The sequence below is a fragment of the Notechis scutatus genome, chromosome 1 (genome assembly GCF_049901735.1).
Source record: "Notechis scutatus isolate UNSWTSFEM ecotype Mainland chromosome 1, rNotScu1.2, whole genome shotgun sequence".
In the NCBI taxonomy this organism is placed as follows: domain Eukaryota; kingdom Metazoa; phylum Chordata; class Lepidosauria; order Squamata; family Elapidae; genus Notechis; species Notechis scutatus.
Genome location: NC_142009.1, coordinates 107,166,020 through 107,182,028, shown reverse-complemented (window position 1 = coordinate 107,182,028; position 16,009 = coordinate 107,166,020). Strand labels below are relative to the sequence as shown.

General features: G+C 37.5%; 1 protein-coding gene across 1 annotated transcript in view; it reads right to left on the bottom strand.

The window, feature by feature from the left end:
• Window positions 1-16,009, bottom strand: part of PREP (prolyl endopeptidase) — a 72,374-nt gene that overhangs the window by 43,285 nt on the left and 13,080 nt on the right. The window contains exons 4-7 of the mRNA XM_026666617.2: window positions 15,753-15,883; window positions 15,212-15,421; window positions 14,413-14,534; window positions 3,512-3,617 (exon numbers count right to left, since the gene is read on the bottom strand). Coding sequence (XP_026522402.1) covers window positions 3,512-3,617; window positions 14,413-14,534; window positions 15,212-15,421; window positions 15,753-15,883 — 569 coding nt within the window. The remainder of the gene's footprint in view (window positions 1-3,511; window positions 3,618-14,412; window positions 14,535-15,211; window positions 15,422-15,752; window positions 15,884-16,009) is intronic.

Below are 16,009 nucleotides of genomic sequence, written 5' to 3'. Positions count from 1 at the left end.
AAGATACTATCAGAGTGTCAATAGAGACTGAATAGAAATCCAAGAGACTGTCAGCAATCAAACAGAATGAGCATTCACTGGAAGGATAACAAGAGGGAAAACAGCTTGTATTATTACCAAATGTACAACAAACACAATGAACACAAAGGTGTAGAAATTGCCCATCTAGGAATAGCAATTATTGCTAAAAATATATCATAAAAACAGTAAAGATACAGCAATCAGATGTAACGTATAACAGATAATCAGAGTCGGAAGGGACCTTGTAGTCATTTAGTCCAACTCCCTGCCCAAGTGGGAGACCCTACACCATTTCTGACAGATGGCAGTCCAATCTCTTCTTGAAAGTCTCAAGTGATGGCGCTCCCACAACTTCTGAGGGAAAGCTGTTCCATTGGTTGATTGTTCTCACTGTCAGAAAATTTCTCCTTATTTCCAGGTTAAATCTCTCCTTGTTCAGTTTCCATCCATTATTGCTTGTCTGGCCTACAGGCGCTTTAGAAAATAGCTTGACCCCTTCCTCCTCCCTGTGGCAGCTCCTCAAATATTGGAAGACTGCTATCATGTCTCCCCTGGTCCTTCTCTTTACTAGACTAGCCAAGCCCAGTTCCTGCAACTGTTCGTTGTATGTTTTAGCCTCCAGCCCCCTAATCATCCTGGTTGCTCTTCTCTGTACTTTTTCTAGAAACTTTTTCTAGATGTGTTAAGAGGAAGTAGAAAAAAGGCATTTAGAGAATGCCTAAAATTAGTTCAACTGTTTGTGCTGATGTATTATTCCAAACTGCCACTGATATAATCATTTCTCTTTGACATCAACTTTTTAAAAACTTGAGCAGATGCTGTTTGATATACTGTACAGGCAGCAATATGGGCACCAAGATGCCCCCAAACACTCCTTCTATCACCTATCAGGCTTTTTACTTCAACTGATATAATTTTTTGAAATAATGCCATAAGAAAATCCTCTTTTCTTAAAATGATAGGTTTTGAAAGATATTTATTGCCATGGAAGACAAAGATGAGTAGCATGCAATTATTTTGTAAAATATAAGTTATTAAGTTTTATAAATATAAAACATAATTTATATACTGTAAGTTATTAATTTTGCTTTAAGAGCTTTCCTGATAATTAATAGCTATCCTGGCCATTCTGACACCATTTATTTTTAGTGGCTGCTTAAAGACGAACAGATTGTAGTCATAGTGCAGGTAACTGGATTCTGCACAGCAGAACTAAGAATTAGTTGGAACCCGATGAATAAACCATTATAGCTATGTTACATAATTAATGCACCAAATATTTTGATATTATCACTGTTGCACTTTAGTATCTAATGACTATAGGCATTCACAATTTAAGGACTAATATATTATATAGCTTAAGCCACAGGTGTCAAAACTAGTGGTGTTATGTTGCCGCCATGTGACGTTTCGTGGTATTTTTCCCATTCGTGGAGTTGGGGTGGGCGTGGCCTGCATCAGGCCTGGGGGCCGCCCAGTTTGACACTCCTGGCTTAGGCTATATTCTTGTGAACAAACAACTGACAGATAGGACACCAAATTATGATTTTAATACAGCTTTTTTGTTTGTTATTACTCTATTCTAGAACTTTTAATTGTTCTTTGAGTATTTTTAATTGCATTGGTCTTTGTAATAAACATTTTGAATGACTGCTGTAAGAGTTAATGGAAGTTCATCTAAACTGTAATCTTAAAGGAGCCTCTTTCCAATTTTTAAAATCAGACATAGGTTAATTTGATTCTTTATTCAACTATTACAGAAATATGACTATGCTGTTCTGTTACTTTGCCACAGTCCAGCAAGCCACGTGACTTCCTATTAAGATTATACTTTTAATTTGAAAAACCCACAAGAAAAAAGAGACACCCTACAACAGCATGCATGCACAACAGAAAGACTAAGATTTTCAGAATCTTGAGAATAAAAGCTTATCACACCAGAGGGGGAAACTGTAAAGAGGACAAATAAATTAAAACTTGAGAGCCAATTTTCCTAGCAAGCAATCAAGTGCATGACATATAGAAATGAACCTTATTTTTAATCTGAATTTTAAAGCCCTATTTCAAAAATAGACAGCTTGAGAAATGAAAAGAATATTAGGCTACATCCTCTTCCCACATGTTTCCCTTATGAAGTCCATTTGTTAAGGTTGGAACTGTGCTCAGCATGAACGCAAATTAATCTTCCAAAACCGCCAGTATGTAATTAAGATTCGGTGGTTATATATCACACATCATACACCAACAGACTGTGACTGTCTTTTCAATATTAGTCTGCAAGTGCACTTTTCGCCATGTGGTTTTATCAGTTCAATAAAGAATGTAACTAAGTTCACAAAATGAAATAGCAGAGTACAATGCAATAATAATTATGATGCTATTGTTCCATTATCTCCAGCCAGCATGCTGCCTGAAAAAGGAAGCTGTATTCCAACAGGTATTTGAAGGTCACCAGGGGAAAGTCTATTCTATATGTTACTACCATGAATAGAGTACAGGTAATTTCTATGAAGAGAAGAGAAATATATATAATATTTTAAATCCAGATTTAAATTCCAATTTTGGAATCATAACTCATTTATATAACAATCACAGTACTGTAGTTCAGTGAAAGCAATATGACTATAGATGTGTGAATTTTCCTACACAGTTGTAGCCTATTAGGAACATTTTTTTCTTTCACATTCCCAGGTATCACATCAGTTTTGATTTTATAGGACATGTGTAACAAAGGAAACTCTCCACTGCTATCCCACTTTCAAGAATACAGCTTACTACTGATTCAAAAGGAAAAAGAAATGAGAGATAAACTGTTTCTTAATTTTTGAGCATAAAGGCTATACAAGTAGTCCTCAACTTACAACAGTTCATTTAGTGACTGTTCAAAGTTACAACGGCACTGAAAAAAAGCAACATGACCATTTTTCACCCTTATGACCATTGCAGCATCCCTGCCGTCATCTGATTTACATTCGGATGTTTGAAAACTGAGTCACGTTTATGACTGTTGTAGCATCCCAGATCATGTCCCTTTTGTGACCTTCTGACAAGCAAAGTCAATGTGGAAACCAGGTTCACTTAACAACCAAGTTACTAATTTTAAGAACTGCAAATGTGGCAAGAAAAGTTATAAAATGGGGCAAAACTCCCTTAACAAATTTCTCACATAGCAACCATAAATTTGGGGCTTAGTTGTGGTCGTAAGTTGAGAACTACCTGGACAGGAAACCCAATTTAATAGACTGATGCGAGGAATAGGTTAGATCTGAATGTCCATTTAATGAGAACGGGATCTTTTGCATAGAGCATAACATTGGCATTATGTGTGAGTAAAACAGCAAATGGGCTTTGTCTATTTTTCCAGTTATTGATATGTCTTGAATGCTGATTTGCAAAATAATGAATGGTTACTATAGGTCAGTTACTTTTAAAATCAAGCAAGCAAGCAACTAAGCAAAGGTTTGGCAAATCTAAAAAGGAGTGATCTTACCTGTTATATTTTTTGATTCCTTTTGTAGTTTACAGTACCACAATCTGTTCACTGGATCGCATCCCTCCCGTATAGAAAGCAAAGCATATTGCCCGTCATCAGATACCTAAGCATCACCAAAATTATAGCAATGTCAATAACAGAAAAGTATCAGCAAATAATAATAATAATAATAATAATAATAATAATAATAATAATAAATAAATAAATAAATAATAATAATAATAATAGTAGTAGTAGTAGTAGTAGTAGTAGTAGTTAACAAAAAGGCCTGGGAGCACTAGCTTGTTTCAGACATCAGAAAAAGTCAAAACACGATCCTTGTCTTTGATAACATTCTGCCTCAGAAGGTTGCAACATTTACTGGAGCTCTGGGACAAACAAATGTCAATTGTGATGGGAATGGATATTAGAACTGGCAACATCCAATTTAATTTGCAGAAGTCAGTGCCACATAAAGACTCTATTTCTCTGAATAAAACATGACTCAAAGTAGCAAATAGTATATTTCTTCCAGCTCTCAGTAGGATCTAAGACCATTATTTCAGCTAATCTAGCAAAATCAACTGGCTGGGTCCACATGTGACATTAAGCCATAATGTGGTTTATCTGAATTTGGGTTGGTGTGCTGTGTGAACTCAATTGCTATTTCTTTAGCAAATTAATCATGCATACTACGTATGTCATCCCAGTCCCTAGGTGGCCTTGGGCTCTCCAGAATTTCTTATCTGAACTTGAAACCTTCTGCAAATAGCTTTAAAAGTGCTGAAAGCATCTAATATCCCTAATGTAAAGTTCATACTGAATATTAATTCTAAGCTCACAATGCCTTCAGTTTATCAAAGCAAAATTGGTCTTTGAAAACATTTCACTTTTGTTCAAGAATCCCTGCAGTGTATTTTTCACTGTTCCCTGCTAGACTGGGGAAGAGTTGATAACAATTTGCTTAGAGTGATTCCCAAAACACCCTCTTAATGTAATTCTACAATGTATAATACAGGCGGAGTGACAATTAAGTCTCTCTTTATCGCTACAACATCTTTTCATCAATTCATTTGAGAGCATGAAGGAATTTAAGAGCATCAAGAGAAAACATTGTTGACTCTATGTGGAAAAACCCATCTGCAGATATTTTTATGTGAGATAAACAAGGAATGGGCATTATTGGCCCATATGCATATATGCTTTAGCACAGTGGTCGCCAACCAGTGGGCTGGGAACCACTGGTGGTCCACAAGAAAATTTTAGTTGTCTGCAGAGAAATGTCACCCCCAAAGCAATTAATCGAACACAAGGCTGTGTCGCCCAAATGGCCCGTGGAAACACAAGGCTTACATCGCTTGCATTGTGAACAACACAAGATAGTGAGGGGTTTGTTGGCTTCGCGAGCGGCAGGGATTCCGCGAAGCTGCGCGATCCTGCCCGCGCTAGCCGCTTTGGGACTCCGATCTGGACGGGTGCGGAGCTGGGCTGCCCTGCAGGGGCAGCTGAAGGTAGGGGGGATCCGGAGAGGGTTTGGGGTGTTGCAGACCCCCCCCAGCCGGCAGAACCCCTTTTCCCAAGACTGCAGCGGCCGGTCCGTAATGGCCGCCACAAAGAAGCTGGCAGCCGGGTAAGAATGCGCAGGAGGAAGTGGAGAAAGTGTTCAAAGGAGAAAGTTTTTCTTGGTTCCTAGGACTCTAAGACATATTTAACAAAATTCCTGAAAAGTATGACTTTCTGAATGATACCTTCGAGAAGAGGAAAAAAGCGGCAGTTTGATGGTGCTGAAAGGAAAGCTTACCCTCTTTTCCTATGGAATAAATAAGTGAATATTAAGAAACCTATTTTTTTAGGTGAAAATTGGCTTTAAGCGATGAGTGGGAAGAGAGAGACTAAAAAAAAATATTTGTATGCTAAGACTTTGTTGGAGGAGATGCCTTAAGGGTGAAAGACTAAAATATATTGCAATAAGATTTTAAGAAACAGATTTGGACTTTCTTTTTCTTTGATTGATACTACCCTAGGAGGAGAAAGTGAGAACTCTGCCTTGGTTTGGACTGATTGATAACTTTGGGACTGTTTTATTTTTCCTTTGGAATATTCTGATTGTTGTAAGAAGAAAGAAGGGGAAAAGAAAAGAAAAGATTTATAATGGCTCTTTCTATTGAGGAACTGAGAAAAGATTATGAACAAGCAAAAAAAAAATGGTAAAGCTGGTTTGAAAGAAGCCTTCCTTTTTTTAGAAATGGCGCTTATTAACTATCAACAAACATTACAACAGATAAAAACAGCAGAAGAAGAAGAAGGAGAGGAAGCCATCTTTAATAAATCTCAGAACTCGACCAAGAAAGAAGGAAGAGGGAAAGGAAGAGAAATAAAGGACTTAAGATTTAAAAAAACATTTAAGAAAGGGAAAAATAAGGTGCAAAATCAATATAATGATAGTAAACAAAGGGAAAAGGAATACGATAGAGAAGGGAAGCCAGTGAGGCAGAGGCTAGAAGAAGGCGGGGTAGAAAGGTTTGTTGGGAGAAGAAAGAAAGGGAAAAGATGGAGAAAAGCTACAAAGTTTTGAAACTAAATGGGAAAAAAGGTATCTTTTTAGGGATAAAGGATAAAGTATAATTTCTTCAAAGAGATTTTGCAAGGTACATAAGATGATATTGTACTATTGTATTAGAAATAGAAAACTTAAATGGCTTAAGAGTTGATAAGAGATTAAAATGTTGAAATGTTTAATAATGATTGGTTTTAAAATTTAATAATATGAGGGAGGTATAGAATATTGAGTTTTAATCAAAGAGTTTAATAAGATTATGGTATTGATGTTATTATAAAATTTTTATTATAGTATTTGTTCTTAATATTTAGATTTATTGTTTAACTATGTATTTAATTATTTTGGATGTACTATTCAGATAGAATGTACCAAGCAAAATCGGATTGGGTATTTGGCGTTATTTTAAAGATTAATTTGATTAATTTAGTGGGGAGATAGAAAGGCATCATACTCTGATTAGTGATTTCAGGAGAAATTTCTTTTTTTATAAGGAATGAGACAAAGGTACAATAAAGAATGGACAAAAGATACAAATATAATGACTTAAATTAAGATGATTAATTAAGATAGAATTAAGAAGAGTGAAATATGTGGAGAAGTTAATATAGAAGACTTAGAATGGTAAATAAAGTAAGTAATGATATGTAAGATGAGCATGAATATAGTTGAAGTCCATGAAGAGAGAGATACCTGGGTCCAAGTTACTTTCCAAAAAGATTTTTTTTTATGTTTTGTGTATATGTTTTTTTTGGGGAGAATTAATAAAACCTTGCAGAAATATAGAATGAGAATAATAGTAACTAAGTCAGAAAGAAATAGATGAAATAATAATAATAAAATTGAATAAGAGTAAAGAGAAATAAAGAGAAATTGGATAAGAGGTTTTGTATGTTTACATGGAAATGGTTTAAAACAGAATTATAGTTTATCTGACTTGTTAAATTTATAATGGAAAAAGGTTTAAACATGTAATGGATAATGATGACTTGTGTGTTTTGAAAATTAATAAAACTTGTTTTAAAAAAAAAAAAAGATAGTGAGGGGAAGGGGGAAAGGGCGGAAGTGGGGAACTTGCCCCATGCGCCCCACGCGCCTGGCCTGGCCACCGGGCTGCTTCTTTTCGCTTCTTTCTTCTTCTGCATGCAAGGAAAGCAGCAAAAGTCTTTCTTTCTCTCCCCCAAACTCCACCAGAAATGAGTCTTTGAGACCCTGCAAGGCATCCTGCTCCAAAAGGCTGCACCAGCATGACAAGTCTCACAAAGACTCATTTCTGGTGGAGTTTGGGGGAGAGAAAGAAAGACTTCTGCTGCTTTCCTTGCATGAAGTCAAAAGTCTCTCTCTCTCCCCCCCCGAGAACGGAGCTGGAGACAATCCCAAATAAAGAAATGATCGATCGGTAGGAAAACAGGGTGGGGAATTTTCCTGCAGACTTTTTTTAGGATTTTCCCAGGGTCTCTGATCTGCGGGATTTAAAATTATGAGTTTGGTGGTCCCTGAGATCCAAAAGGTTGGCAACCCCTGCTTTAGCAGACACCCTCTTCCACCTCACTTGTTTGAATAATGAGAAGCAATGGCATTTGTCCCACGTTCTTTCACTCCCTCACTATGGGATTGGGAAAACTTTCACTTATGGGATGAATTTTTGAGGGCCTCCCAAAGATCCATTGCCAAAACTTGCCTGCACATTACAGGTAGACTTACAACCTTTCATTTAGTGACCATTTGGAATTACAAAGGCACTGAAAAAAGTGACTTATGACCATTTTACACACATATGACCATTGCAGCATTCTTTTGGTCACATGGGCCATTCGGACACTTGGCAACTGGGGTCATATTTATGACAATTGGGGTCATGTGATCATCTTTTGAGACCTTCTGACAAGCGAGGTCAACGAGAAAGCCAGGTTCACATTACAACCATATTTCTAATCTAACAGCTGCAGTGTTTCACTTAAGCACTGGGGCAAGAGAAATTGTAAAATGGGGCAAAACTCACTTAACAACTGTTTTGCTTAGCAATAGAAATTTAGGGCTCAATTGTGGTCATAAGTCGAGGACTACCTGTATTAATTTCCAGCTGCACGGGCTTTTTTCTTTTTCTTTTATTAAAGAAGAAAAGAGTTCAAACAAAAAAATGGGCTGAAATTTTCAGCCTGCCTCCACCAGTAATACCAGGACATTATTTAACATCCTTCAGTCTTCAGAGCCAAATTTTAAATGGAAAATAAAAGGCTCCCTATTTCTAATACATATATTCTGCCAAAGTTATAAAATTCATAACCAGATACATTTTTAATGAAGTTCCTTTCTATTGCCATCAATGTACCTCTAGTGTTGCTTAAAAGTTTGTGAACCCCTTTGAATTTAGATCATTTCCCCCAGCAAATAAATGAATATGTGTAATATTTATGACTCATTTGTTTAATGGGTTTTATTTATTTATTATGTAATATTTGGTTTGTTTGTTTGTTTATCATACCATATTTAGAAGTGGCTCAACTCCCTCATAGAATGACTCTGGTCAGTTTTTCTAGTTTTAGGACTTGAGAGAGAAGAGATTATGCTTTAGATCATATTTATACAGAATTATTTAAAATTTACATATCCAAACTGGTCTTCTGTTCCAAAATAGGCCTATTCTAGAAAATAAGATTTTTTTTTAATTAAAAACACTGAGGGAAAATAGGACACTGGGATTTTTCTATTGATTTTCCATCAAAATACTAACTACGACTTAATCCTGCTTAGCATTGTTTTGAGATCAACCAAAGTCGGCTTAGTCCTGTTCCATTTTCCTTTGTTTGAGCCTTTTCCACAATAAGATCAAAAAAAATTTTTTTTGTAAGTCTTTAGCCCTGTGTGGGGAGTCCTACTAAATATGATTCTATTCATATGATTCTAAAGAGGGCTTGCTAAAGATTCCAGCCCAAAGTGTAGATCAGAAGTCAGGTCTTCTTATAGCTATTGTTCTGTGAAACATTTTCCCCTCAGAAATATACATGGCACCTGATCTTCTGGCATTTTGGGAGGGGCTTAAGCCCATTCTTCTTCAGTGGACCTTAAGCCCAGAATGAGGATTTTGACTTGCTATTTATTTTTTAAATGTAATATTATGTTGGTTTTAATGATTCCTTACCCAGAGACTGACGTAGGGTTATCCTATAAATAAATACATATTCCATATCTTATTTTCCTAAAGTCTTAATTTTTCCCAATATTTGGTTTCCTTCCAAGGATTTTAGTCCACTGATTCTGACTACTTCCTTTATCTGCTGCTACCCTGTCTAGCTTCCATGCCTTCTTTAGGCTGATTTTCTTATCCATCCTGTTATCTTGACAGTGTTACAATTCAGCTGGTCCAAGAACGCATGTGTGGGGTTTTACGTTCCAGCACAACTGTTCTATTTCCTCTTCTGGAAGGCTGCCTCAGGAGATAACCAGTCTGTCTGTTTTTACTCTCCAGAATTCAAAACATTCATGAAAATCTAATGCATCACATTTCCTGTTACTTTACAATCTATCCTCAAGATTACCACTGTTCTTAAGTGCTTTATAATTTCATTACATTAGATCTATCTGGACTACTTTATTGAAAAGAAAGATCCACCCAAACTATTCCTTTGTGCTTTACTATAAATACTTCTACATAAAGAAATAAGGCTTTTACAATAAAAAAACATCTAAGAAAAACACACTCATTCAAAGTTGGATGCTTTTCCTGAGTTAACTTGAAAAGGGACCAAGGTAGAGGAAGAAATATTTATAGAGTAATCTAATCATTCCAATTTTATATATTATATTTGTCCAATAAATTGATCTTCTCCATAAAAATAGCACGTATAAGACAAGTCCATTTAAAATCACCATGGCTTTTTGCTTCACTTGATTCATACCATTTACTAGCGCCACCTTCTGGGAAGTATCTCAAACGCATCCCTATTTCCAATCAAATATGCTTGCTTCTAGCTAGAACCGATATAGATGAGAAAAATCAGTTAAAAGTGTAAAGCCAAGATCAGCTGGGTTGATCTTCATGAAATCTTAGTTTTGCTGACTGCACCATAAATAGTTTGACAAAGTCTTGTGCCAGGATGTTCTTTTCAACTTTCTAATCTAGTCAGTCTTTTGGAATTCCAATACTGTAGTCCTCCATTCAAGGTCTGTCTGGCTCTACCCTGCTTAACTTCTGAACCTAAACATGATTGTTCTGGTGCTGCCAGCTGCTGAACCAATAGATGTCTAGAAATCTTTGCCCTTATTTGTAAACTTTTAAAAAAGAGATAGGCATTACAAAAGGAAATTGTTGGGCTATTTTATTCTTCCCTACAAGGAAATCAAGACAGTGAATGTGGCTATTTCCTAACCATAATTTCTTTTTATCCTATAACAATCCTGCGAGTTAGGCTAAACTAAGATGAGAGATTATGGCTAGCATCATGGAGCATGCAAGCCAAAACGTGGCTCTGACTGATACATAAGCCAGTGGCAGTCACAGGATCATTCAATCATGTTCATAACTGACTATGGCTTTAAATCTTTCATTTTACATACGAAAACATTCATTTCACGAGAATCTAAAAAGGTACAGATTGGAAGGAGAGATTACTGAAATGCAATGTATTTTTTTCTCTTCTTTTCAAATGAGCCTGATTGCAAGGCTGCCTGGGCAAGTTCCTACAGTTTCAGAAGTGGTTTGCCACTGCCCCCTCAATAGGGTTAAGACAAAATGAGTAGATCAAGACGGTATTAAAATTCACGATTTCCAGGTTTCCGGCCTGAAGCCTTAAAAATTATACCAAACTGGTTTCCATGGCAATTTTAGGTTCTTCTTTTTCTTAACTCTTTCCAAAGTTTATAAAATTCATAATATTTATCCATAGTTCTGTTTATTTTCCCTTTTACATCTAGTACTGTTTTTCAACTTAACCAATAAAATAGGAGCTCTCAGGGCAAATTTATTTCAATTAATATGGGCATCCATTTCAACGTTTATCCTTATCTTATACATAGTATGCAAAGGTTTTCATACATCCTAAGAGTGTACTTAACATCACACATCTCATGTGGAGTAAGCAACCATTCTTCCAATATTAGTCATCAAAATGTGTCAGGAATAGAACAAATAATCAGGACCGACAAAAGGACAAAGCAAGTGCCTTTAATAAACAGCTAAGGCTGCAAGCGTAGAAACCACCTGCAGCAATATAATCAAAAGTTATTAGTTCCTTCACATAAATATATACCTTGCTGTGCAAGCTCCTGTTATTACATCAAATTTAATATTTTTAGCAAAATGAGATTGTTGATAACATTTTGGAGCTGAAGACCTAACCAGAAGACACTAAAGTTATTCCCAATCTCTTAACACAGTAAATCTCACTGAATTTACTAACTTATATTTGACTAAAAATGCTTAAAACTATATTAAAACTATACTTGGAAGTACACATCTCTCAGCCAACAAAATTGCTCTGAAAGCAATAAACCTCTGCATAGGCCCCCAAATATAATTTTGGTTATGATTTAGAGATTTTCAAGGACCATAGGCTAACTTTTAGCTTGTTGCCATGTTTTTGGAGATCTCACACATAAAGGTTTGTGCTTGGATGCAATATCAAATCATACTTTAGTGCTATGTGAGCAAGACTCACATAGATGGTTAACCATAATCTATTAACTGACTAATAACTACCATGTTTCTCCAACAATATGGCCTCCACCAATAGGAAGGTCCAGCATGATTTCTAGGCATGAATTGAAATTAAGCCCCGCCCCCAAAATTTAGGCCTATTTAAACCATGCGTTTCCCCGCTATTTCTCACATCGTTCATTAGAACTACATGAGGTGAAGAGAAATGGGGGGGAAGGGCGGGGGGGATGGGGAGAAAACTTGCCTTTAGGAGTGCCCTGCAGGTAGCCTAGGCTAGAATACCCCGATAGCCGATAGAAGCTCCCTGAAGGCAGAGTCCCCAGCTGCTTCAGGGCATGGCGTGGCTACCCATGTCCCCTCGCCTTTAGGGCAGTCTCTTTCGGGCGATGGAAGCTCCCCAAATGCAGTCACCAGCCACTTCGATTGGCTGGTAGAAGCGGCCTCGGGGCGAGTGCACACACACACTCCCCTCACCGCGAGGCCGCTTCTATCAGCAGATGAAAGCTCCCTTGAAGGCAGAGTTCCCAGCTGCTTCAGGGCGTGGTGTGGCTACCCGTGTCCCCTCGCCTTTAGGCAGTCTCTTTTGTGCAATGGAAGCTCCCCAAGTGAAGTCACCAGCCACTTCGATCGGCCGGTAGAAGCGGCCTCGCGGCAAGGGGAGTGTGTGTGCGCGCTCGCCTCGCAGCCACGCCTCGCCCTGAAGCAGCTGGGGACTCTGCCTTCAAGGGAGCTTTCATCTGCTGATAGAAGTGGCCTCGCGGCGAGGGGAGTGTGTGTGTGTTTGTGCGCTTGCCCCGAGGCCGTTTCTACCGGCCAATTGAAGTGGCTGGTGACTGTATTTGGGGAGCTTCCATTGCCCAAAAGAGACTGCTTAAAGGCGAGGGGACATGGGCAGCCACGTCTCGCCCTGAAGCGGCTGGAGACTCTGCCTCCAAGGGAGCTTTTGTCTGCCGATAGAAGTGGCCTCGCGCCGAGGGGAGTGTGTGTGCGCCGCCCGAGGCCGCTTCTATTGGCTGATCAAGTGGCTGTTGACTGTATTTGGGGAGCTTCCATCGCCCGAAAGAGACTGCCTAAAGGCGAGGGGACATGGGCAGCCACGCCACGCCCTGAAGCAGCTGGGGACTCTGCCTTCGGGGAGCTTTCGTCGGCCGATAGAAGCGGCCTCGTGGCGAGGTACATGCGTATGGGCTGCTCTAGGTGGGGGAGGAAATTAAGCCACCCCCGAAAAGACAGCCTAGCCGTTTTTTCAGGGGTCAAAAAAAAAAAAAAGGCCCGGCCTTATTTTGTGAGAAACACAGTAATCTTTTCCCACTAAATCTGTAAAAATGCCCAACTCATGGTGATAAAAACATCATTTAGAATTCCATATGTGTTTCTCTTTAAGTTGGAAATGCTATTCAAATGCTTCAAACAGAATAGGGATGATGGAAGATGCAGTTCAACAATATCAAGGATCTATGAAGTTGTCCTTTCCTGGAAAGTCTTTAACAATCCAGTTGCACAACAAGATGCTTTTGTACAGCTTCATTAGAAACCACAGTTCCACTTTTTCTAGCACACGAAGTATTATATTGTCTATCCAAACATGTCTTATGCATTAGTGTGCAATTTAGTAAAATGGAAGCAAGATTACCAGTAAAAGCATTAAACTTTTCTGTTATAATCTGGGCATTATACTGACCTTTAACTAGGTATCTTTTTATATAATTTGTAAAGCAATGCCAGTGTAATTCTATAGTATGGATTCAACAGCACCAGAGTCAGCAAGGGGTAGAGTTAGAGTGAGCAAGCAATAGGGCTTTTATTAAATTTGTTAACTTCTTACTTAGGGTAAGAAGTTAAATCAGACTCTAATAAAGAATCCTTGTTGGAATGACAATGTAATACCAGAACAATTACAATTATCTAGGATATTCCATTCATTCTCTAATGGTTTACATGATATCTTTGATATAACATTTGTTTCATTTTGTTATTTGATATCTAAAAGTATTTTCTGATTATTCTATTGGCCTAAATAAATTCTATAATACACAGAAATTTTTAGAGGCCACATGATGAAAATTTTCTTAAAATTGCTTCACACCATGAAATGGGACAAAGAAATCAACTGTGGAGAAATAATATCTAATAGTTAAATATGAACTGCTAGTTCTTAACATACTTTCTAAATCAGGGGTCGCCAACCTTTTGGACATCAGGGACCAACAAACTCAAACTTTTCAAACAAACAGCTCATTAATCCTATAGTATTGCGCTAAACATCTGAGGAGTCTTGCATCATTGGTGTATAGCAAGAATAAAAGGTTAACATATACAATTTGGGGAGGGTGAAAATTACTCTGTAAATTAGTTTATGTACAGATTAAATAAAGGAAGCCAAAAGGTAATTCTGTCTAACACCTTTGTATTCAGAGAACTGATTTAATGGGCTTCCTGAATTACATGGTGTATTACTTTTAAGAGCTCTTCCAGGTCCTGGTGTTTGGCAGTTGCAGGAAAAAAATACAGAATCTATCAAATATACCATTAACCTTCATTGAGCTCTTAGAACAAAGAATTATTCACATCATATTTGACTAATACAAAAGAAACAAGAAACACAGCCAATGTATTTGACAAACAAGAGCTGGGTCTCTACACACAGTTTACTTTATGTTATCATTTACCAATATTCTAAGTGAATCATTAAAGGCTACGTCATACCTCAACTCCACCCATCCATTTTGGCTCATGAGGAAATTCAGCACATAAAACATCTTTTGACTGGTCGGTTCCCAGGACATGATAGTATAGTTTCTGGTGCAAATTGGTTGATGTTTCAGTGCCTAGGGGAAACAGCATATTTGACTACATGTATGCAAGTTTTTCAATCAAAAGTAACGATAAGAATTTGCAACTCCTACAGAGCAAAAGCTGTTCAACTTGAAAGGTAGCAAATTATATAATTCGTATTATTTACCAGATTGCTGGAAATACCAGCCCTACTTGCCAAAAGTTTTCCTGTTGTCTACTAGGATAATTACATCATTACTTAAGTATAATATTTCTACATTATTTGTTTTATTTAAAAGTAAGCTGCCATATTTATTTTACTTACTTATTTGTTAAAGAAGGCAAACAGGCTCTCCGAGTTACCCTTAAAATTCAGAAACCTGTCTTGAACTAGATACAGCAAAGGTCATGAAAGACAATTTTTCCACAGAATGTGTGTGAGAGGGAGGATGAGTGTGCAACCTAGTGTGCGGCTTACAGAAGTATTCATGCTCCTCTGAAAATCTAATGCCTGATGATCTGAGGTGGAGCTGAGGCAATGATGTTAGCATAGGGGAATGGCTGCAAGTACATATGAAACTTTGCTAGTTTGCCCACTGCTCACCTCCAGCTGTGCGGCCTGGTTACTAACAGGCCACAGACTGGTACCACTCCAGGCCCAGGGTTTAGGGACCCAGATGCTGAAGATTAAGCTAGATTCCTATTCAAATCTTTATTGCCTGCCACTTACCATCACTTTTGCCATCGCTTTTGGGATAGGAATTGTAGAACATGCCTCTGCCATCGTGCGTCCAAGCCATGCAACTGAATTTTACCATTTCCAATGTATCTGGAAGTTCTTCAGCACTGTCCACCTTCATAAATTTAATCGTTACCCAGTCTGATCCACTGGAACTCAAGCCATATGCAAAATATTCACCATCTTCACTGAATGCAAAACCTGCAGGTTATTTACACATATTAGTGATATTTTCTTTTAGATCATTGTTCTGTTTCAGTTTTGTAAAGTTGGTGTCTCTCCAGATGTGTTGGTAATACAAGTCTCCGAATTCTTAATAATCGTAGTTAAAAGTTACACTATTTCTTTATTACGTAAGCAACAGACAAAACTTCTCAAACCTGGATGTTCTTTAGATGCACAGAGGTTAATTTTTTTAGAATGTCCACATACGCATGTGTTGTGATTTGTGACATCTTTATTCATAACTCAAAGGGGATGAACTTTCACAAAAGTCCCAATTGAAGCATTGCAGAAAACCTGTTATACTGACCTCGTAAAGCCACAGTGCCATCATCTGAAAGCTTATTAGGATCAAGAAATACTCTGCCATCAGCATCCAAAGAATCTTGCACGTATAATACTCGTTGGTTCTGAAGTCCAGAGTTATAAAAGTGAAAATACCTAGAAGACATGTGTGATGCTGTTATTAATTTTAAGTACAGCCAAATCTAGATACCAACAGTATCCCAATAAATAATCTCAAAAGCAAATACACTATAGACGTAACTATTACTGTATTGAGACTTA